The 25632-nt window shown below is 39.1% G+C and overlaps 1 protein-coding gene and 1 long non-coding RNA gene across 3 annotated transcripts in view; one reads left to right on the top strand and one right to left on the bottom strand.

Annotated features, from left to right (window-relative positions):
• Positions 1–521: 521 nt before the first annotated feature.
• Positions 522–23275, bottom strand: LOC308067102. Its single transcript, XR_013929452.1, has 3 exons — positions 12100–23275; positions 757–11473; positions 522–594 (listed from the first exon to the last, which is right to left on the bottom strand). It is a non-coding gene; the product is annotated as an uncharacterized lncRNA (long non-coding RNA).
• The window catches only part of IL16 (interleukin 16), a 46854-nt gene continuing 29336 nt past the window's right edge, over positions 8115–25632 (top strand). Inside the window, exons 1-3 of one of the 2 annotated variants that reach the window (XM_080395341.1) lie at positions 8115–8132; positions 18796–18830; positions 23246–23657. In XM_080395341.1, coding sequence (XP_080251467.1) covers positions 8130–8132; positions 18796–18830; positions 23246–23657 — 450 coding nt within the window. In that variant the 5' untranslated portion in view covers positions 8115–8129. Of the gene's footprint in view, positions 8133–18795; positions 18850–23245; positions 23658–25632 lie in introns of those variants that run through there. The other variant, XM_080395340.1, reaches the window with a different exon arrangement.

Below are 25632 nucleotides of genomic sequence, written 5' to 3'. Positions count from 1 at the left end.
AGATTGAACACAACAGTTTGTGAAATCTACATCAAACAGCAATTTCTATCCTTCCTCCTTGGTTTCCTACCACTCCTCTTGCTTGGGCTTTCTGCCTTTTCTATATCCTGAAGAAACAACTCAGTAGTTGTTTGGGGGAAAGTTTAAGGTTCATCAGCTGTTCTGGTCTTTTTGCTGACAATTTTGGCAGCATCAGTCTAGCCAGAACACCCAAGATGTGTTACAGTCTCACAAATAACCAGTGGATTTAACTGACCATGAAAAGACACATATTTTGCCATATAAATATACATAGAAATAAAAATGAACTGGCACTATACACACATACACACACTGGGTACTTTAAAGCCAGCACAGAAATAACGTAGTTCAGCATATGCAGGAGAACAATCTTTCCTCATCTAAAATTATTAATTGGTTTCTTTAGAAACTACCTGAACTAATTAGATCTTTCAGTGTAATCCTAAGTGGTCAGGGACACATTCAGGTCTCATTATAAATGGCTGAAAGGCATCAAATGGTAATCCAGAATAACACTCTAGCTACACTTACTGCTTCACCATGCCCCCTTTTTTCTGATCTATCATCATTCCCCTTTTTCTGCTTGCTGCACAATTGTGTCCTCAGGTTCTACACCTAGTCTTACAGAGGAACCAAAAAGTTGCCTAGAGATGGGTCAACTTAAGAGCTGTGCTCTTTGTTTCTCCTAAGCCAGTCAGTGTGATAATTCTCCCTAGAACATGTTGAGTAGAGGACCTAGATCACTTTAGTGTGTAGTCAATCATTCATAATTACAACAAAAGCAACTTTTAACCTTGGTAGCGTAAGTTCCATGATAAAGTCCTAATTTATTTTACTGTGTTTTGTGAATGTGCTGCCAAAAGGGCAGGTGAAATTTGGTCTTCAAAACTTCCTTATGGAAACTCCAGCTTTGGATCAAACCAGGCATTCTGGCAGAAATCACCATATTCTACAGAATATTTATGACCAATAAAATATTTGTAGACCCTGAAAAAATGTTAAAAATTTGAGCAGGTTTCTGTCATATTGGTAAAACATTTTTGGGGAGTCTCAAGCAGGCATAGTTGAATCCATCAAACATTCAAACTCTTTAACAGAATGGGCAACTTGAGAGGTAACTAAAGAGTGCCTCCTGCCTTGTTTCCTGGAGAAGGGAAGCCAACCAGCATAAAAAGGGCTGAACATGAAACTGCAAACCTTATAGACTTAGTGCAGTTAACTGGCCTAGCAAGTTCTCAGAGAAAGTGGTGTGCTATGGTAAGCACCAAGACACACATCAGAGGGTGAGGCAGTCACCCAGTGATCAGCGGTCACATAGCTGCGTAGCATTACAAATTCATGCTTATCCCTATGGTGAAGTAAAATGTATACTAGATCATAATTACAAAAATAGGGGGTGGGCTAATTTCTTATGTACATGGTAAATTCATGAGCTCAGGTGAGGGACAGTAACTATGTCTTTTCTTTTTATGATAGCAACGTAGATCGGTGGTCATAGTAGATAGAGGTAAAGAGCAAAGAGACTAGCCAGGCCAAAAATCTCCTGCATTTGAGCCTTCTGTCCCTGGTTGCTGTTTCAAACAAAACTCCTTCCATTTCCCTAGGTAATACAGGCAATGGTATTCTATTCTGCGCTTTCTCATACACGTATCATGTGCCTTTTCATCCCTCATTTACCGTATCTGTGCATCAGCATCCATCTCTGTTAAACAGGCATATCTCTTTCCTAAAGAAAGATATAGGAAGTATTTTGTGGGTGTTTATTAGATGCTCTAAGAAAAACACAGAAATATTATAAAGAAAATATTATCATTGCTCTTAAGTGTCTTCGCATTCTAGGATTTACCATAAAATTTGTCTGCATGTATTTGCTCTCAAATGGCACCAAATTTCACAGGTTGAATTAACAAAGCTACCAATTTTGATTAAATTATCAATTTATCCAGAAAAAAATTCTCTGGATCTATTCTCTTTTCTCCACATTCCTTTTTCAGACAAAAACGACAATTTGTTTAAAAGGGATCCACGTAGCCATCTCAGTAATTACAATATACGACAACATGTGACATTTGATACAACACAGCTTATTGTTCTCACTGCTCATTGGAAATTTTGATGCTTCCAGAAGTACTTGTAATTCAATGTTTTCCTCTGTCCCATGCTAATTAATATCTAACTATTCATCAGCTGATTGTACCACGTTAGGCGGTTATGGAATTTTGTCCTTAAGTGTGAACTGATTTTAAACAGTGTCACACTTTGAGACTTGTGAATGGTTTCTACTGAACACTAGGCTTTATACAGTATTCAGAAACACCAACACAAATTCCTGCTTCCTATGAAATTAGCTTAACAAGGATTTGGGGAATAACTATTTGCACTATATGGCTGATGTGTGCAACCTTTTAATCTAAGCAATTATTTCTGAGAACAGAACGTTCATTCATCACAGAAAAAATTGAGGCAAAGTTGATTTATACCAAATATTTAGCCTATTACATGACACAACCATTAGCTGTTTGGCTTTAGAAGTTAAGCATTACATATAAGCCAACAAGTGATGAAGGGTTTTTGGTCAGCCCATGTAACCTATAGTAATTTTAAGTTTTCTGCAATAACACAAGGTTCATATTGTAAAGAAAGGTGGTATCAGAATTGGTATAAACACACAATAATGATTTTTCAAACATATTTGAAGCTCTTCTACAATTTTTTCCAAATTTGCAGCAATTTTCCCAAATAAACAGTGCAATTAAGTGAGCACAATCCTGCTGTGTAACTGTCATGAAGAGGGTATTCATCACCTAGAGTTCTTGTGCCTGCAACACAACAGCGTTGTTGGCTTAGACAGGCTTCCTGAGGGTGGAACAATGAAGTTAAATCTAAACTGACAGGCAATGAGTTAAAAAATGCACCCGTGAAAACAAAGTTACAGAGAAAAACAAGAACACAAACTAAATCTGTTCAAAATAGAAGTAATCTTGTAGAGTTATCTGTCCGTGGGGAGAGTCCAATATGACATTAAGCTTCTGAGGTGAACATAGGTTATTTTCCCCACAGGAATAAACAATGATCACCTTTACAATTTAGTAGTCAAAAATAGCCATAGTTATATTCTTCAACAACAGTCTATGAAGTTTTGGGTTGATACTTTTCTCTCTTGTTGATCAAAGTTTACAAAGTTCACTTGAAAGAGAGTTTTAGAGATAAAAAAACCCAAACCCAAACAACCCTTTTTCACAGTTAAAACCAGTTTGCCCCATATGGTTCCTCTACTGCAAAAAGATCATGGTATGTCAAAACCACTGGTTATGAGATAAAAAGCATATTGGGTTTGCATCTCAAAAAACATTAATCTATGTAATGTTTGCATGCTGAGTAAGGGCAACACCTAATTAGTTATAATAGCTTCACTTAGTTAAACAAACCATTGCGAGGTGAATCTATTTTACCTGATTTTGCCAATTGCTACATTACATTCTTCCAATCCAGGAGAATAGTAATGCAAAATATGAATGGCTGAGCAGGCTTTTGAAAAAAGAACTAAACAGAAATGTAGCTCTCAAAGTTGGTTATGAGAGCATTGCTGTTGAAATGTGATTAGCCACTATGCCCAAAACAGTACATCAATATGGTGGTAAATTGCATAGAGCAGAATAAGCATTCCAGGAAGTTCTAATTATTGATGAACTTTCATTCAACTGTATTTCTGCCTTCACAAATGCATCTGCCTTCACAACCCAGTCCTCTAAATTCTGTCTAACAAAGGTCACACAGACAGCAAAGAAATCACATTGCAACAATCTGCTGGAAGAAAACAAAATAAATTCTTCAGTCTCTTACTGCAAAGCACACTCCTCAGACTTCTTATAATTGCTTTCTGAACTCTTCCCACCTTGTTAACATCTGTGCTAAAAAGAGCAGATGCCAGAATTTGACATAGAGTAGCTTGTTTAGTGCTTTATTCAGTAGTAAGGATGCTGTTAGTCCTTGATGCTTTTTGGCACATGCATCCATTTTCAAGGCTACATCCAAGGCCACAGTGAGGGTGGGTGGCCTGAGGGTAGCTAAAATCTTGCATCCTCCAACCCCCTTCCTATTCTCACTTCTTTTTGCTTGAGCAGTCGGAGACCAGCATCAAGGAAGCAGAGAGGGGAAGGTGGAGAAGTGAGATGCATAGAGGTATGTGCTTGGGCTCAATAGTTAGGCTAAGGACACCTGGGAGGTGCTTTACTGAATTCAGCTGTTAGTGAATTGCTCCACACTGCTCTTGGGAGACCAGAAGGGACTCTGCTTACACACTGAGATTACAATTTTCTCCCCTCACCACTCTGCTGCTCTTAGGTAGATGCCAGCTTTGCCTATAACTACTCTGGCTGTACTTGTCCATACAGGCTTTTAACTGCCAATTACCATTGAACTCTTTAAGAAAGAAATTAAGATAATGGATGAAAGTATAAAGGGGTATAACCTACCCGTATATTTTGAATGGCATAAAATGCTTAAGGGTAAAGAATAACTGAGGACTAAGAAAAATACTATGATTCTGAAAGTAGTGAAGACCAAATTAAAAATACAAGTTAATGGCTATTTTCAGCTGGGAAAGATTAACAAGGAGAGATCCCAAGACCTACACCAAAACTGGGATTAATTTAGCAAATTTACTACTCATCTGAAAAGTAAGCATGCAATAGCAGAGACAGCATACTTGGGAAATTATATGTGATCATTTAGAAAAGCCACAGCTTTAAAAGAAAAACACAGCCCTGAAGGAAGGGATTGGACAAGATGGCAGCTGAAACTTAGCGTAGGTAGGTGTGAGGTAACACGTATTGAAAGGAACAATTTGAACTATTCATACACACTGATGGTTTGCAAAATCACTCAAGAAAAAGTTCTAGGCGTTACTGTGGACTGCTTAGTGGAAACTTCTGCTCAGTGCACAGTAGTGGTCAAAAAAGCAAACAAGATGTCAGGCTGTATTAAAGATGGATTGGAGAATAATACTGGAAATAACACCACCACCATCAAATATATCAATAAAGTATTCTTCATTTTAAGATTAGCTTATTTTGCTTTCATTATGTGAAAAGAAATAGGAATCATCCAGGAAGATAATTAAAAGGGATTCAGGGACACAGATAAACTTCTATAAAGTGAAAGATTTTTAAAGGGTGTCAGAATCATGACTTTTTTTTTTTTTTTTTCTCTAAACTTCTCTGCTCCTCAGTTCATCAGTTTGTAAACAAGGATACCGGAAGCCACTGACCTTTGTCATATCTACTGAGATGAATGGATGAAGTGTGGCATACAGACTGTGGATGAGCCTCTTTTGAGCACAAGGGCTGAATATCATTTCCCTGCAGTTCCAGAAAGAAAAAAAAAAAAGGAAAAGGTCAGTTCCTCCCCAGACCTCTTCCCTGCTCTCATCTGAGCTCAGCTGGCAGGGCCCAATCCAGCACCATGTCTTACCCAGCTCAGGCTGAGCTGATGTCTATATCCAGCACCTTCTACTCAGTCTTTACCCACTTCCTCAGATTTAGTTTAGCACCCTAGCTTGAGAACTTTCCTCCTTTAATCCCTTCCTTCCCCTCATGCCCTGCCCTTACATATCTGAACTACCCTCTGCTGCTTCTACAGTCTCACACCAGTTACCCCACTGCTCCCCACATGGCTTTTTAGCCCACTCTCCCCTCACAGCAGGCACAGCTCACCAGCTTAGTTCCTTCAGTGTCTGCTGTCAGGATTATCAGCACTGTCGGACACCCATTAATTTGCCTCCCTTGCAGCACCCACGCAGCAGGCCACTTCCCCATGTTCTGCAGATCACTGATAGAAGCGCATGATTCTGTTGGCGTTATGCATCACTATTCATGGTCAATGAGAAAAAGTAAAATCAAAGGTTAATTTACAGCAGAGGAACACCCACACACACATGCACACCACCCAGCTTAGGACTATAGAATGTCTCAGTGCATATATTGCTTAGATATTAATCAAGGCAGGAGGTTTCTCTCCTAATTACTTGACATGCCAGGCTGAAAGCTGTCCTGTAGATTACAGACAATTATATACACCAACCTCTGTGGTTCCTAGGATAGAGTGCTTGCTATAAATAGATGACAGATTTGTAAATTTAACATTGTTTAGTCTGAGGATAAGTGAGGAAAATGGGAAACTCATTTGCTCAGCAGTGGAAGGGTGTGGAGTGTTGTTTTCTGCTGAGGATTTTTATTTTTATTACTAAACTCTTGAAAATCTAGGGATGTCACAAGGTCCTTTTGCTGTTCTGGGCTGTGAAACCAGGAGGGGAAAATATGAACCGATGCAGTTTTATATAACTTACAAATGCATTTAGCATTTTCTGTGACAGTGAAGGCAGTTAGAAAATTTAACTGTTTCTTTTGTGAACTTTGTTTTGTTTGTTTGGAAGTTTTCTCTGTTCCAGAAGAGATGTCAATAGCCTTGTCTAGAGCAGAGGCAGTACGTTTCCTTCCATAAGCAAAATACATTCTAATTACAATAAAAAGGGGAGGAAAAAAGAAAAAATTGAGTTATGCTGTGAAATGGCATTATTACCTCTCTAACAGGAAGCATATGGAATAGTAGCATGCACATAGGTCTGAAAGCCAGGAATAAATCAGTGCTAGTCTAGACATGCTGATTCCAGCTGTGGTCCTGAAACAAACTGTTAGGGCTAGAATTTGATTAAGTCTAATCCATCTGGAGAGGATGATCAACAAAGGCAGAATAATGCTGTCCCATCAGAGTTGTGCTAGAGGTACTTATATTATGGCTGGGACACAGGCAGCGTTACCCATTGTAATTCCCACTTTCTAACAGGGACTGGATTCACAACCAGTATCAGAAATCAGGGTGTACATCCTATGGAATGGTAACTTATCACATAGCCCAATTCTCTCCAGTATAGAAAAATTAGCAGAGGAAATGTCTTTACTCAGTCCTGTCTTCCACTTCTTAGAATGGCCATCACTCATTATTTCAGTTGTGCTTTCCCCCCTGTGGCTATAACATTTAGTTAACTAATATTTATAAGCACCCAGAAGATGGAAAGCCTGCATATTATCTATTTAGGGTGAGGTAATCACAAAAAGACATAAATAAATCTTGACTGATGATGTAATTTCAGAGAGAAAAGCACTAGGAGAGTCTTACAAACTCTTACAAAAACACCTCCTCTCTCATCCTGCCTCCCCTCACTTCCCCACAACAATGAATCTGTCTCAAGTGATCTGATATGAATAACATTTGCACCTCCTTTACTATTATCTTGTTTTCACACAGCAAAGGGATCCTAGTTTGTGTCTGTTTGCTTTAGCTTGATTTCTGCCATGCTCAGACAAAACTCCTCCCTCCACTACACAGGCTTTATTCACCAAAGAAAAACCTCTCAAAGCCCTTGCAGACCTTATGAAAGGCGTTTTGACTCACTTGGGTTAAGAGCACTGTGTGTTTTCTTTCTTCTTTTTTTTTTTTTTTTGTGTGTGTGTGTGTTTGTAAAAAGTAATAAATTAATCATTTCAACTTTGGGTGAGAAGTTTAGGTGTTGTATTTGTACCATGCAACTACATAAACACAGAACGAGCCAGTTAACCAATGAATTGCAGGAATGAGAAGTGATGAGATGATCTAAAACACTTTAACACATTTTTCCATATATTAGCCCTTGAACTAGTTGTGTTTTGCTTTCTTACAACTGACACAAGTCAGTAAAAGTCCAAAAGGAAAGTCTGAGGTTTTATATTTCTGTTTGTGGTACAGGAAAAGGGTTACGATCTCAGTGGTTGATTCAGTGAAATAACATCTCTTTTATACACATCTGCCTAGCAAGTAGGGCGGTAGTTGGAAATACCCAATCTAAAGCATTAAAGATTTGCTGGCAAATAGCAAGGCATTTTCTGCAGAGGAAAAGTTGTTATACTGAGTAGTCACTTTGAATGCTTAGGAGTTACAGTCAAATATCCAAACACTGTGGAGTTACACTGCATTTATTATTTTGTCAAGTATTTAACACACTGGGAATTGACTCTGCTTGCATATCCAAGAAGGCATGATAATAGTGGACTTAAATAAGAAGATACTTGGCAATGGTAAGTGATATTTTTATAGCACGTTATTTAGGCATCATACAGTCAGCTCTTTTTCTATGTTAGTATGCATCATTTTCAGCTGTTTTAATTTCACAATTTGAAAAAGAAAACAGAAAAAGGGTAAAACCAGACATGTTTCACAAACTATGTTTTTGTCTGCCTATTCACTGTCATCACTGTTTGGTTTTTAAATTAGATAAGAAATTTGAAGTAAATTATTGTTTTTCTATAATCAGCATTATGACTTAAAACAGATGCTCTACAAGGAAGTACCTTTATTTAGGACACTTTTAGTTTGCTGTGTAGTATTTCTCCTGTTTCTCATGACACATATAAAAGCCAGCAGAGTGGACCAGGGACTTTTGTGTCTTGGTAGCTATCTTCAGTTTTGAAGGCCTTTCTAAACCTGTGATATTATAAGAGAGACAAAATCACAAACCAAATGTTTCATTACTCAAAAACATTTTAAATCTACAAAACCTCTCTACTGGCAATTAATATTCATATATAAGATAAATGAATTAATTTCAAAACCAGATGAAAAGGAGAGGAAATTAGATTATTAATTTTTTTTTTAGCTTTTGCAAAATCCATTTTTTTCCAGAATTCTTTCTAACCCTTTCTACTCATTTCACATCTGCCGTGTAACTGCAGACTATATTCTTTATATATTTTATTATCCTTTAAAGAAACAATGCAGAAAAATGCATTTCTTCATGGGAACTGGATAGGGGTAGTATCTAATCCTCTGAAAACATATATACATTTCCAAACCCTTTTAAAGCTAAACATTAATATGATTAACTACTACAGTTTCAGAGCACAGTTCCAAGCAAGACATCCAAATGCACTATTTACTTGAATCTCTGTATGAACTAGCCTATACAGGAAATCAGTAAATTGCTCCAGAGTCTCAGCCTCAAAGGGGATATGTATTTGTTTAGTCATATACTATAAATAACATCTGTAGACTTGAAACCTTGCCAGCATTATTAATGTAGTGTTCATTTAATAGTATCCTTTATTATGAGCCTCATTAGTAACTGATTCATTCAGTACGAGCCTACAGAAAAGACATACAGGACACACATATTAATGATATAATATCCATACTGCCAGTGTAACCTCATTTGCTGTGGAGCTGGTATGCTCTGAGCTGAGCATACACCTCCTGGCAAGCAGCCCCTTGGGAGACAGTCAGCATGGGGGCTTTGGAGCACCCCTTACTGCTCCTTTGCAGAGGGATTGTTGTCAGGATAGAGTTTGGGACAAAACACTCCCCTCTTCCCCCACTGTACCACCCTGTGGCTGTGAACAGATGACAAAGCTGTGGGGCTGTCAAATTGCTTCAATTTATGCTGAAGGGCTGACCTAACAGAAGATGGCCTTTTCATCACTTTTAAAGCTCTTTGCTATTAGTGAGCACCAGTGAAGTGTTCTGCTGCTTTTATTTGCCTAGGGCTGCTATGACATAATATTTATGCTGTCAATATTACAGTACGACACATACTGTACACTGTCAAATAACTTGCATGCTTTATCATATGCAATAAGCTTTGTACGCAATAGATTCTGCATATGAGATGGGTTGGTGTAGGATGTCATTACTTACCACCAGCAAATTCTTATTGTTTTCTGAGTAGTTAATTGTTTCATTCATTGTCCTATTAAAAAAAACCAACACCCACATTTAATTATCTCATAGTACTTTTCATCAGAGAAATCCCCACTCCACACATCCAAGAAAGAAGATGACAGCCACAACTCATTTTCATTGAGGAAGACAAGGATTCAGAACTGCAGGAAAGTAAACCTACCTCAGGTCAAACAGAATGTCACTATCAGAACTGGAAGGAGATCTCCAGACTCAGTAGAGTGTTCTGTCAGAAACCGAGCAGATTGTTACTTATTTATAGTGAGTGGTGTATATTAGGAGTGGTTGGTAAGATTCCGTTATAGGTAGTTTATGCCTTTGCCCAAGATTAATGCGGAGCCTAAACTGATACTGTCAAAGTCTTAACATTTTTCCTCTACTATTTTATGCATTTAGGTCCTCTGTTTTGGCCAAAAATAGGTAAAAAACAACTTTAAAAACTCCTGTTCTTGTATGCAACCTTCAAAAGTCTGGGTATTCTTACCTTTTGAACATTTAAGTCAAGTCTTTTAAAATTCACTCCACAAATTAAAAGTAAAAAGTCAGTTCAAAGGATGTTGAAGAAAAAGGAAAGAACAAGAACAGAAATCCTGGGTTATGGATGAGAAGCTCAACATGGCCCAGCAGTGTATGCTTGCAGCCCGGAAAGCCGGCCATATATCCTGGGCTGCATCACAAGGAGTGTGACTGGCAGGTCAAAGGAGGTGATTGCCCCCTCTTTTCTGCTCTCAGGACACCCCACCTCCAGTGCTGCATCCAGCCCTGGGCCCCCAACATAAGGAGGACATGGACCTGTTGGAGTGAGTCCAGAGGAGGGTCACAAAGTTGATCAGAGGACTGGAGCATCTCTCCCGTGAAGAGAGCCTGAGGGAGTTGGGGTCATTCAGCCTAGAGAAAAAAAAGGCTCTGGGGAGACCTTACATCACCTTCCAGTACCTAAAGGGGCCTGCAAGAGAGCTGGAGAGGGGCTTTCTGGTAGGGCATGTAGTGACAGGACAAGAGGTAACGGCTTTAAACCAAAAGGGGAAAGATTTAGATCAGATATAAGGAAGACATTCTCCACTGTGAGGTTGGTGAGGTGCTGGCACAGGTTGCCCAGAGACGTTGTGGATGCCCTGTCCCCGAAGTGTCCAAGGCCAGGCTGGATGGGTCTGGGAGCAACCTGGGCTGGTGGAAGATGTCCCTGCCCAGGGCAGGGGGGTTGGAACTAGCTGGTCTTTAAGGTCCCTTCCAACACAAACCATTCTATGATTCTATGTGTGGTCATCTTGGAACATGACTGCAGACAAGTACTTGGGACTCCAGAAGAGGCTGCTTCTTTTGGTAAATCCATACTGAGACAAAGGATATAGTCAGTACTAATTCTTTGGGAGAGATGGCTAGATGTTCTTTGGATCAAAAATGAGCATACATAAGGAAAGGACACTGGAAAATCTGACCTCCCTGAGCACATCTCTGGTCCAGAGTCAGGGTCATTCAGTGGCTGCCCTCAGGAATAAGCCTATACTGTAGTACCTGGCATTGTGTAAGCCTCAACACACTGTTTTACACATTCACAGACATACCAGCTTTGTGTACATACCCAGACAGACTTTCCATATAGTCTGCTCACAAGACAGACTCAGTCTGGAGGAAGACAATATCTCACACAATCCAGTCATATAGCTGCTCTTGTCCCCTCCATCAGCTGCAGAATAAATATAGTACCTGTGATCTGAGTTATGCCAATTTGTTATGGATTAAGTTATCCCTTCCACTCCCTAATGCTATGGAGCTTAATTACTATCTGGTAGCCCTGGACTACAGACACTGTGGACCTAACAGTTATTTTTCCAATGTTTAAACTGAGGTCATCACAAAAACCCCAAAGCAATCAAATATTAGGTCATGCAATAAAGTTCCATGAAAGCTCCCACCCCATGGTCCCTCTTCACAAAAAATGCTGGGGAAGTGATCATGGGCCTTTACTGTGCCATAACAGTAATAGTCAGGCTCTTTTGGAGAAAGACAGAAATAAAAGCAAATGAGCATCAGGATGCAGCAATGTTTGAAAGAAACAGTAACTAACCAGCGTAACAATCTATCTAAGGGTATATCAAGTTTTCAAGACTGGTGGATAATGTCTTTACATTCAGATTTGGTGCTTATTTTAAAAGATACGCTTTATCTGGAGCAGAAGTTACTGCCATCAGCAGAAGAGTTATAGGTTAATTTTTTCTCTTTGACAGGTCAATTAGACTAGCTATTTAGAATAACTTTTTCTGGGCTTGAAACCTGTGAATCTGTAGGAAAAACGCAAGATCAGGAATTTACCTTTGGCCTCTTCAAGGACCTACTTGGTGGAATCCCGTGGATTAAGGCTCTAGAATGTAGGGGGGTCAAGAGGATGGTGTCAGGCCCTTTTCAGTAGTGCCAAGTGACAAGGGGCAACACGCACAAACCACAGCACAGGAGGTTCCATCTGAACATAAGGAAAAACTTTGTTACTGTGACGGTGACAGAGCACTGGAATAGGCTGCCCAGAGAGGTTGTGATGTTTCCTTCTCTGGAGACATTCTAAGTCCACCTGGATGCGACTCTGTGCAACCTGCTCTAGGTGAACCTGCTCTAGCAGGGGGTTGGACTAGATCTCCAGAGGTCCCTTCCAACCTTGGCCATCCTAATTAGATTCTGTGAATCCTCAGCTAAGAGCTACTCAGTCACTAGCTCCAAGCTGTTTAACATTAGATACCACTCTGAAGGTGCAGGCCAATTTCAAAACATAGAAGTCAAGTCATCTCCCAAAGACACTAGATCCTAGGCTGTTTAGGATGCTATAGCTGACTCCAGCACCATCTATTGCATTTATGAGCAGGTTGTCATCAGATCTCATGAAGCACCAGCAGCATTATATTTTATGCCTTACCAGGGAGCTATTTATGTGACAGATTATACTGTTTCACTCATGAGATGCCTCTAAAATAATCTAGTCTCACTTTGCTGTCAACAATAATGCTAGTGAGTAACATACGTGAGTAACATTATGACTAAAGTTAGTATTAAAAGCTACAGTATCACAGAAGTTAAGAGCAAGAGAGCTGCTATTGGAGCTTTATACTGTTATCTTCAACACCACAAATAAAAAACATCCGCTCAGCTTCATTCTGATTGTCACTGCCTTAGAGATAAAGTAAAGCAGCAGAACTGTGAAGGGTCCTCAAGACCCATTTAATGCAGAGTTAAGCAGCAGCCTGTATTAAGTAGCTTTGCCTCTGCCAGGCACCAGGAATGACAAATACTCAGAAGTAGCTACTGCTAAAGCCTTGCAGTTGAAATGACATGTCTACTTATAAATGTGGTAAAGTCATCATATTCAGGCATAGATATCCAAGAGAAGAGATTGCATAATTTCTCATCAATCACTGACAATGCTAATTAAAAAAAACCCCAAAACAAAAGACACCCCCCCCCAAACTCAAAAAATTCCACAACTTTTTCCCCCTCAAAGAAATGGCCAGACCAACACAACAAACAAAAAAACCCACCAAAGAAACCAAACCAACAAACCCAGGAACCAAGACAGGACCATGCATGCTGCCTGTGAAATCTGAAGGATAACAAGCCCCTGACTTCAGTGAGACTGAGATTAGGCTGCTGTGGAAAGTGGTGCCTGTACCAGAGTGTAAAATACAGAGCAAATTCTGCCACTGGCACTCAGATGGACTAAATATATTCACCTTTCAGTACTTCCATTCAGGGAGAAAGCGGTAGCAATGAATATGACAGAATCCAACACAGACTCACCATAAAATGTAAAACCAGACAGGTCTAAATACACCTTTTATACTGAAGTCATGAAAAATACAGAGAAATTTTTTGTATGGTTTTTGTATGTAGAGTAAGTTCATATTTCTTTTGCCTTTTAGTTTTTTTCCTGATAAATCATAGTTTTAGCAATTGATAATTCTCCTTTCATTCCACCTAAAGGGCCCCTTATGTCAGCCTACAGTTCAGGGGAATATAAATCAAAAGGAATGCAGTCAGATGAAAAAGGAACATTATGTGACTGAAAATGTGGAAAGAAGAGGTAAAGTCATAACTTTTTAAAATATTTGTTTTAAATTAGAATGACACCATACAGGGGAGCTCACATAATGTTTTTACTACTCTGGTGCTGCAGTAAGTTATAAACTGTGTATGGACCAATGGCTTTAAAAAAAATCGATGGACCTTTTCTTCAGTACCAGGTATTTAGCAACTTCATAGCTGACACAAATATTCTGTAGTGTTTCTCTAAGCCCAACGTAATCTCTTACACAGTCTATATACCCAGTACAAAAATATTAAAATAACAAACACAACCCACAACACTTCATTAAAAGGGTACCATTCTCCCTATGCCTCATATACTACACCATGGCTACAGTCAATGCTCTTTACATTGAGAATGCTGTAATTTTTCAGTCACATACTCTTAACACAATACTTTTATAGATCACATAGGCTACCTTTTTCTGTCAACAAAATATTGTATGTATACAGTAACACATTTTTTATAAAGTTCCAGAATACATTATCAAGATGAGGCAAAAATCCTTTTTGATGAGTGTACACTTGGTATTAGACCCTCTTCCATGGAATTATATAAGCAATATTTTACAGCTATGTCTAAGGCAGTGCAACAAGTAAGAATACTAGAATAAGGTTAGTAACCATGCAGAGTGTGAATGCACAAAAGTTTTTGGGAAGACGAGGCCAAGGAACTTTTATTAAGTCACAGGAAGGCAGTTCACTGGAAAACAGACTAGAAGGCTGCAGAGCTGCACACCATCATGAAAGAGTCAGTTCACAAAAGCAAGTGGATTTTTTAAAAAGGATCTGAAGAAAAATGAGGAGATCCAAACATATGAAAGAGGCATGCAGGTGAGAGAAAGGAGGGGCAGAAGTAAAGACAGAAGTTTCTAGAAGACAGAGGATGACATCAGTATAGAGATCAACGAGAAAAGGATCCTACAGAGACTTGAAGATCAGTATACTTTTCCTAGTACAAGAACTGAACAAATCTTAGAGGAAATAAATTTAAAACAATTACAAGTACTTTTTTATTTAACACATGAAACGCATTGCCTCTGGATATTCTTGAAATTAAAAGCTTAATGGGAGCCAGAAATGGATAAATTACAGTTACATTACACAGGATTCATTTCTTCTATAGAAGAACAAAAATTTCTTTGTGCTTCCTGGCAAAAGTTAGGTACTAAGTGATGAAAGGAATTAGAAAAAGATTTACCTAATTTGATATAATGCAATACTTATCCGTTATGGGGAAGCCGTAGCTTCTGCTAAAACGAGACTAGCCAATCATAATGTAAAAAGCTCCAACAATTTTGGAATACATGGAAAACTCAGAGTGCCAGCCTAACTCTTAGCAATAAGGTAATCAAAAAGAAACTCTTACTGAAAGTGAGCTCTCGCTGGATTATTTTTTTTTTTAAGGTAATCCCTTTGAAGCAGTTGCTATTAGCTATTGCTGAAGAAGGATACCGGATTAACTGCGTTTATAGGGTGACTCAACATGCCATGTTGCTATGTTTTGATGGATGGAAGGATAGAGAGAAAGTTGCAAAACCCAAAACAGAGATGACTAATCCAGTCCTGGCTTAGCAGCAATAAGGAGACGGATTGTACTGTGCAACATAACTGTTATCCAGAACATGGCGAAAGGTGAAAATTGTAACTGTGTTTAAGGCAAAAGTAATTAATCAGTTTGCTAAGCAATGTAAGGACAGGGCAAAAACTGGAATACTCCGAAGTATTGGCTTTCTTTCCTGTTAACACAAGCAGTCTTTGGAGTTGGGTGGAGATCAGGACTGAGGCTAGGTTCTATCATTACTTAGATTTGCTTTGCCCAGTACTAACGTTCTGTTTAAATTTATATTCTCTTTTTTGGAAAAGGTTATCACCAGTAGCAACAGGCAAAATATTTAGTACTGAATAGTCTGCATATTTGTCCTTCAGAATCCAAACCTTTGGATATGGAAAATAATTTGGGGAAAAGAGGTATCATTTCTTGTATCTGCTATGGTTCCAAAGACATCCTGATTTTAGTCAGGCAAAAGAGAATAACTGTCATAAAAAATAAATTCAATGGCTTCTCTATTTCCTTTTCCCACCTCCAATAGATACTAACTCCATATGTCAGAAAAGTCACTCTGTTTTATGGTAACTAGGACCTTATCCCACAGCAGAAGTATCACTCTGCCTGTGAGTGGTACTTTGACTTTTCTTCTGAAGCAAGAGTTGCTGCCACTTCTGCATGGATAAAACTACAGATATTATCATCATCAATTCAATTCTTGGGGTGAAATCTCTGTACCACTGAAATCAAAGGCAAAACAGCTACTAACTTCAAAGTGCTCATGATTTCTGCTATCTTCTTGTTCCACACATTAATTATGCTTTAGGGTTTAAGTACTTCCTCTTATTTGTCTGAACTCTCTTCATTTTACTGCATTCTTCTTTCCTGTCCCTCACATGAGAAGGTGGTAAAGAAACAGCTGATTTTTCTTACAGTACCTATTATTTCATAAACCTTTACCAATGCAGCTCCTTTCTGCAAAGGACCGCCCACATAATTCCAATCTCCTAATACAAAATTCCAGCCTCTGATCAGTGTTCCTTGCCCTTTTCCTCATACAATACCTTTGAGCTAAATAATGAAGATTGACCACAGTATTCAATATCAAAGCATACCGTTAATGCAACACAGCACACACAGCAGAGGTTCTCCCTCTCTCCTTTTCCTTATGGCTTCTAAAAACCTGCTTTTCTGTTCACCACTAGGCACTGAACAATTACTGTACAGAGAAGATGGAAAAAACTGCAAAAGGTTAGAGTGAAACAACATGAAAAACCAGCCCCTCCTTGTGATATTTATGTTTCTGCTGCTGGCCCTGGCAGAAGTCCAGATTCTGAATGAACAAAACTCCCAGTGGTTTAGGGACTGGAGTATTCAGTCCATAGTCAGGAAATGCAATAGCATGTGACAATGGGAAGAAATAAAAAAAGCTTTCCAATGCTTTTGAGCTTCTAGCTCAACTTGTTTGGATCAAAACACAGGGGCTGTTGAGATTTTGTGTGAATGAGCTCTCTATTACTAAACAAAAACATATGTGTGTTACAGTGTAAGACAGTTAAGTGGTAAACAGTATGTGGCTTTGCTTCCTAGTTGATATTTCATTTTTATAGCACTAACACTATAAAACCCCATTCTATGTACAGGGCCACTGTCCTTGCTATTCAAATACATTGAGGAACTCTTTCCCAAAACACAAAGTCAGCTGCCTATTTCTCCTCCTTTCCAGGGAAGCTACTTGATAACTGTTGTACACTACTCAAGTCTCAAATCTTGGGTCTTCTACAAGATTAGAATTTAAAAGATTTGGGTAATGTTCCGTGTTTATTGTCATCCAGTGATCCAGGTTACCGATGTCCTTTATACAAGATTTCCTTTGGGGAACTAATACCCTAAAAACTTAATTGTTGGGAAAAGAGCATCAAATTATCTTCTTTTTTGTAAACATTTAAAATATAAATTAGCTACATTTGTATTATCAGGGATAGAGTGCTTTGGGGCTCCTTTAGACACTGTACAGAGCAGAGTTTTCATCTTCACTTTTTCTCCTCATACGTACATGATTCTCATGGGGCAGATGCTTGTCTTCACAGGCCATGTTTAATCTAGAAGTCACAGGACCACTAAACATGATACCATATCAGTGCAGTACTTTAAATCTGGTTTTATAATTTCTCTCTCTTTTGTGAGTTTTATGACAGACCAATAAAACCAGGGCCTCCAAGCCACAGAACACAGAGGGCAGCAGGTGTCTAAGCATTCTCTTGTTTGACCATTTCCATGACCAGATGGGGCCACATGTAAAATTCAGGTTTATGTTTACATTTTCCTGAAAAGTATAGGATTTATAGTTTGTGAAAACATTCCAAAGAGGCCTCAGGAATTCAATAAACTAAAATTAACTGCTTCAGAGACAATTCTTTCTTTTATGGAACTTTTTTTAAATTTTATTTATAAACTTCCTGTATATCTTATCACAGAAATTCATCGAGAGAAAGTAGGTTTCTACAGCAAGATTACTATTTGTCAGTGTGTGCAGAACTGAGGATTGGCAGGTAGGATCTGTGTGATCAATGAAAAACAGCTAAACATGCCTAGGGACATGGCAGAAAGCTGGCTGCCTCTTCCCACAACTGACGGTGGATGCAACTCAAGCAGTGTTTTGTGGAGGGAGTTGCCACAATAGTAGAATAGACTGTGAACAATTTACTTTGCAGCAAACGGAAGGTGTAATAGAGGCAGTTTGGCATCCATGACATAGTTCTCATTTCCCAGATGCTCTATCAAAAAAAGCAACAATTATACCGAGTCCTTGATCAGGTTGTATCACAAAGCTCAGTCTAGCCCATAAAGAGGAGAGTATTTAAGAACTGGTAGGTTAAAGGGACAGTGCCACATCATGATGAACAATACAAGGGCTTGGCATTCAAAAGTGGATCCTATCATGTTTTGTTCCTGGGGCAGAAGCGGCCTATGAAATTCTTACTAGCTTAATGTTTAAAATATCTGCTAAAAATTACAAGAAACACATTTGCCATCTCAGCCTCCAGCAGGAAATCCTGCACTTGATTAGCACAGATTCTGGCTGCCCCCTTGCCTCCACCCAAGTAGGTTTAATATGCCTGAACCCTATCGATCCTAGGACGAGAGCGATGGGTAAAAACAAATGACAAACTCCTTAAATGGTCTTGCCTTCTCTGGGTAGCTGGGAGCCTGCTGGAAACAGTTTCCCCAATACTGCATCCCATTGCTTTTGTTTATCTATCCTTGCTGACATTTTCTTCAATTAGGAAACAATAGCTCCGTTCCAATGTACTGAGCAGAATTACTGAAACTGAGTCACGTGACACCATGAGAGTGTGTTTTCAATTATTCACTCTGTCTTTTTTTGCCAGGCCTATGAAGAGGAACAGCCTTCTGCAGGAGTCAGGTTTGTCTGCCTCGCTGTTGTAAGTTCCTCCTTTTGACTTTTTATTTTACAATTAAGTATTTTTTATTTTTTAAAAAAATTTAACAGTAAATTCTACTGTCCAAGAGTTTCTTACTCTTTATTAGAAAACTTCCAAATGTCTAGCTCTTCCTAATGCCTGGAAATCCTAGACATCTGCAGTAGTTCAGTGCTAATAGTACTGCTCAGTAACGAATCTGACAAAGATCACAAGATCTAGATTAAAATGGGATGCAAGATATCATGCTGTTAGCACTTGGTAATGTAAAACTCATCTTGTTCTTGCTAGTAAAGAAAAGTTCTGTCTTTCCTACTGTCTGGTTAACAGCAGAGCATTTGCATTCAGCCTGGGAGCTACATCAATTTATTTGCATCTTGTAAATGCTCAGTTTAATATCCAACCAAAAATTTGAACCAAATGGGCACAGCTCAAATCATGTATTTTCTTTGCAGAAGACAGGCTGAGTTAGGGCTTTTTAGACTTAAAGCTGGAAAAATAAAGCTGGGGACGGGGGATGGGAAAGAAACAGAGAAGGAACATTTGGTTTGCATTACAAACCACAGACAACTTCCATCAGGCATGCTGGAGGTATAAGAATGGCAAGAGAAAATGACAAGCAGTGAGTGCACTGGAGGAAAAGATGAATGGTCTAGGGAATTGTCTTTGAAGTAATTGTCCATGCCACCAATACCTTGAATTAAATTTGGTGGAAGATAGCAATGAATCATAAAACTTCCCTGGACTTCTGATATTATTATCTGTGTAAAATAAAATTTCTGGATATTTTTATCGGAAAACTTATAGACTATGTTTTTGGTATCTCCTATATTTTTGTCACTTATGCAACCTGAGCAGCAGCTCTGGAAAGGATGTTGCCTTGGTTAAGACTTGGGCTGTGATCTAATGTTTAGAGCAAGAGCAAGGATTTAGCTGGAAGTCTTCAGGTCTACTGGGTTTATTTTCACCTCAGCCAATGGCTTGCTTTGAGATATTAGGTAAGTCATTTAGAGTTAAACTTGGTCTTTGAGCTGATGGAGCTCTGATGGGGTTGTGGGGGAGGAGGAAATAGCTGATGCAGCAGGGCAAAAGAGATGTTTTCTCTGCATAATGTAAAATTCCTCAGGAGTGTTGCAGGGGAGTGGGATGGAGAATGCACTTAGAGCAATGTTTCCTTCACTGTTTCAACAGGTGCTTCTATGTGTTCCCTGCATCCCAGATGCTTAGCATAGAAAGGCAGCTCTTGGAGCATTTAATACTGATGGCAGTGCTCCCTTCTTAAGCTCAGCAGCTTTACGCAGAGTGAGAAAGGGCTCCTGCTTCTCTCCAACCCTCATTCTAGTATGTCAGTCTCTAGAGAGCTGTATTTTGACCGTTAAGCTATCAAATCCTCTGCTTACCCAGGTGCTTAATAGCTCTTTTTTTACTTCTTTCTCTTTGGGGAAGTAAAAGTGCAATTAAAGTTTGTACAACATTGAAATCCTTGAATGAAAAGCGTTATTTCTTCTAATTTCCCTCCGTAGGCAAGATTGTTTAGGTCTGAATGTGCAACATGGGCTCATTTCTGACATTCTTATTGCTAGTGCCTAACAGCAATTGCCAGAATTACTAGGAGCACCAATCCCTATTGCAGCATTTCAGGTGATGTGTATTCCATGTACCTTCAGCAAGCAGCTCAGTTGCTTCCTAAACAAGTGCTGACAGGAGGTACTTGCAGAAGCTCCCCTCATCCTACCCATCTTTTCCAATGCTACATTCTGGTCTAAAGGGCCAGACTGCATTTTTACCTACCTTGAAACAAACAAACAAAATCTCCAAAACTTGAAAATCTTTACATATTAGTAGGGATAAATGTCAGTCAGCCTTTAACAACAACAAAAAAGCATACTAAAAATTGCTAACTTGTGATGCTGAATTACATGACCAACAATGACTTATTTCAGTTCTCAAAATTATATTGTTCTAACATAATTCATAGCACTTTTCATCTCTGTGCGTCAAAATAAATTACCACATACAGGGTCTAAAAACTAGATTCTTTCAATAGTGCAGGAGGGAAGATTAATCCTAGAGAAATAAGACCCCATGTCAGCCATAAAGCCCATGTGTTAAAGCTGAGCTTCATCTATGTCATATCTTTCCCCGTCCCGTCTGGTCTCTGTGTCCTTACACATAGACTTAGATGCCCTTTTATTCAGTGTGTGCTCTGCATCATAGGAAGGGAGCGTGGCTGTGCTGTTGGCCAGTAGTCCTGCATCCACACCAGGCCTCCATTCAGCCATGACTGAAAGTCTTGTTATTCATAAGAAGAGAAGCTACTCTGAAAAAAGAAAAAAAGTAGAACATTTTATGTACTGAAGAGAATGGAGAATATGCTAGTTCAATTTGACCCCGAAAGCTTCCTCCGTGCGAGTGTGGGAAGGCTAGGAGCCCAGTGATTTTGGTTCCAGTGTTCCTGTCCAGTGGGATCAGACTCTCCCACAGGAGCAGAGAGGACAGGGGAGAGAGACAGAAAGCATACCAGCTTTGGAACGTGACATGTTCTCTAGATACTTTCAGACTTAAACTTTGCTCTGGAATACTGTCCTGTTTAGAAATCCAATGAGTTCCAGTGCTCATGGCACAAGTTTCTGAAGTGCTAGGGATTTATTTTTTTATTATCTTTTTTTTTGAAAAGAGACATCAGAGAGCAGAGCAATATTAGGGCTAGTACGATGGAAAATAAGGTATGATGGAAAGCTACAGGAGCATTACCTATTAAAAATGCCAGAGAGGACTGCACAAATAAACATCCTTCTCCCTGAGAGATGCAGGGACCTCTTTGCTGATCCTGAAAAAGCTACATGCAAATTTCTTTTTCAAATCCAAACAAATTCAGATACACACTGAATTGTATATTTATCCAGCAATGCCATATAGCTCCTTCAGACAGGTACTCAATGGCATAGTGTTTATAATCTGTTTTTTTCTCTGCTTTTTTTGTAGGGGGGGGGGGGGGGAATAAAAATAATCCTGTTGATTTATTCTAAGGCTGGCTTGGATTTATTATATGAATCTGGCTTGGTCAGAACTTGCAGGCCTGTGTTGATTGTTGTGGCTGTCATGAGCCTTTGGAAAATCTGCCTTTTTATATTTCTGTATCACCAGTGGCATTTCAGGTACAAAGTGCATACGTACCTACCTAATCCTGCATAAAAGCGGCGGGGGCGGGGGGGAAGGAACAACCCAAAATAAACACAACCACCCAGTTTACAGCACAATGTACACATTTTTTCTCCCAATAATATACTTGAGAAGTGCTTTTCAAGTTACATTGATTTTCAATTTTGTGTATAATATCTACAGCATCTTTGATTTATCCAAATTCTTTAGTTCAATAGGTATTTTCTTTAGAATTGCAGCATACAGTCTCAGGTACTGTGAAGAGAATAGAAAAGTTTGTGCAATAAATATAATAAAAATTAAGTGATAAAGTCAAAGTAATTAATTTAGACTTGCTTTTGTTGAATTCTCAGCACTGGTACATACCTACCAAAATATTTCTAGAAATTTTTTTCTGATATAAAAAGGAAACAGTTTTACAAAGCTCCCTTTTGTTATCTTAACATGCTGATCACTTTACTCATTTTACAAAAGCTCCAACTTATGCCACATTTTGATTGTATAGTGTTTCTTTCATTTTCTCTTACTTGTGTATGCTGAATCATATGCTGAAACAAACCATTTCTTTAATAGGACACTTTTTGATTGATATATTGGAGCTGTATTCCTTTATAGAGTTAAATTCCTAATCAGATATTCACATCTTAAGTGCTTCACTGGATCTCTCTATTACTGTTAAATGCATGGTCTTAAGTGAGTTCTGATCTGCAAAGGTAGGCGTTTTATAGCAGCCTGACATTCCTTATTCTCTACTTTTGCTAAACCACTTACAAATCATATCTGCTAGGTGGAGAACCTAACCTCGACAATTTGATTAATCTTTTTTGAATTATAGTGGTTTCATGAATCAAACTTCAGAAGGAGCTTCCTCTTTCCAAATAGTGTTAGGAGGATAGAATAATGCTTCTAAAGTATCTTCCTTTTCAATTTGGGATTTCAACATGCAAATTCAGCAGAAGCCCAAAGGAAGCAGCACAATGGAAGCATCAAAAACATTTATTAAAAGCACTCCATTGTGCTTGGGGAGCATGAGAAGAGAATAAAAAGGTGAAGGAGAATTTAGTAGAGCACTGCACAGAGACAGAATTAGCAAGTCATGAGATACCACGTGGCTGTTAGCAGACTGAAAGGCTCTGTTGATTCAATTTATTCATTAGGGCTTTTCAGTAGTGTAGGTTATTAAGTGGGAGAAAGTGGGGTATATTACAACATACTTTTTATATTTCCTTTCCTGGAGGATATTTAGCACTAGAGAAGCAAAGAAAGTTACTGAAAGTAACATGCCGCATAAATGGGAGAACGACAGGAAAAAGAGCAGCACCACCAGCTCTCTGAAGATGGATCGAAAGAGCGATGCTGGGAACAGGAAGTCAAGAAAGTTTCGCTCCATTTCAAGATCACTTATACTTTGCAATGCCAAAAACAGTGATGATGGGTCAAGTCCTGATGAGAAGTGCCCAGATCCCTTTGAGATCTCTACCAGTTGGGGTCAAGAGGATTTTGACTGCTGTCCTAGAACACAACTACCATGCACACCAGAGACAGAAGACAGCCCACCTGATCCTCCACGTGTGATCACCAACATGATCCAGTCCAAAGCTGCGGCAAATGAGAACTGCAACAACATGAGAAGAAAGCTACTCATCAAGGTAGGCAGCTTGGTGCAGTATATCATAATGTTTCCCATTGCAGTAGTTCCTATTTCTCAGAAACATAGGATTCTACTTGGCTTTTTCAGAGCCTATGAGCCTGCAGTGCTCCTGCTCTGTATAAACAGCATGAAAATGTATTAGCTTCCCTGCTGTGCTGTTGCATCCTGCTGATTGACGTTCTGCTGAAATCAGTGACTGCTAGGCCACTTTCAAGTGTATTCAGACTAGCCCAGCTGGTGCTTTCTACCTGCAGTATAGTATTCAGCTCAAAATATAAAACTGTCGCTATGGTATAGTGCATTTGTAAAGTGTGATAGCATGAGATCTATCGAGCTATGCAAGTATGAATTATATTAATATGATGAAAGACCTACGAGATTCAGCAGGCAGATTGTTCTTTCCTTCTGATTCAGGAAGGAGGTAGTGATGGCTCTAAACCTACTAGAGATGTCACTTTTTCCTAGGGATGTAAGAAGTCTTAACAGCCTCATATTGCAACATTATTCTTTAATCAAGAAGTAAGTACGTTAACTCTACTGTTCTGAACAATTTTTCAGTCTGAGCAATATACTTTAGATTCCTTTAGAAAGTTCCTTTTCAGTGACATATCCTAATTTTCCCACTTCCACTCTACCTGTTGGCATGACGTGTAGAAGGGACCTCACTGCAAGTATGACGTGTGTTAATAAAGTTTGTGTCCTTCTGGCACTTTACTTATTATATGCCTTTTACCTGCACAAATAGTGGCTTATGTGAAAGAACTGATCCTTTCACCTAGAATATTTTTCTTGTATATTCTATTTTATTTTGCATACATTCAATAGAAACTGGCTAAAACTAGACCTCTACAGCTAAACATACAGTGGTACTGAAAATGAGAATCTCCCCTTACCCTTGGAGTTTCATGCTAATGAACACAGCGTGCAGCCCAATATTGCAAAGACTGCAGCAGGACAGAGCTCTGGATGTGAAGTGTTTCAGCCCCTGGCAAAGTCCCAGCATGAGGACAAAAACAAGCCAACATTCTATTACATTCTGACAGAAAATATAAATAGCTGACACTGACCCAAGTCCCATAATACACTCAGTCACCTGCAAAACCATCCACCTCCTCCCTTTTGGAAACAGTCCATATGCACTCTGCCGATTTCCTTCTGCAAGCAAAGTAGCTGGCCTCTGTGGACTCCCTCCTCTCTTAACAAAGCTGAAGCACTTTAAGTGTGTGTCAGATGCCACATCCTACTTGATTCCATACCTCCAAAATACGCGGGGCTCCAATAATTGTTGTGATCCATACATATATGAAAGTACTCAGTATCTGTAAGTTTAGGTCATTTGCTTCTATAGTTGGCAAGCAGCTCAAATAGGCATCTGGGGAGCAGAGTAAGTCTCATAACTAATGCTATTGCACAGATAAAATATAACTGCTAAGGGTATAAATCCACTGTTAGGCTGGAGTGTTAGAGTCCCTGAACAGGATGGGTCAAGACCCTGGATGGACGGTGACATATAATTATTCAGCAACCGGTTGATTACAGCAGCATTTGGGTTGCTTAGTGCCATTGTAGACACTGGGTACATAAAATTCCCTCTCCAGCTGTCATACCAATGGCTAATCTTCCATACCTCTCAGTGTCATGGATCAGTGAGTGATTCTAAAAAGTCTTATAACTTGCTAAACAGGATGAAATTTGGTAACAGCTACAATGACCTTATCTTGTACAACTGTTGCTGAGGCTTTGCTGTGTATTAGGAAAGCAGTGATCTCTGTCTTCCATATGGCATAAGCCTGTCAGAACAACCTTCCTGTACAATGTGTCTTAGAGAGCTTAAGATTAAAACCTCTCTCTTTAAAAAAGGAGTCAACAACCATTTTTCAAGTCCCAGTGTGACATTCACTCTCTCCACGTGACACTTCCAAAATTCACGATGTGTGACTCAGAGCTGAAGGATCCTTGTCTTTGTTCAAGAA

Source organism: Falco punctatus (assembly GCF_963210335.1).
Source record: "Falco punctatus genome assembly, chromosome: 7".
Lineage (NCBI taxonomy): Eukaryota > Metazoa > Chordata > Aves > Falconiformes > Falconidae > Falco > Falco punctatus.
The sequence above is the reverse complement of the archived record's forward strand: the minus strand, read 5'-3'. Positions and strand labels throughout refer to the sequence as shown.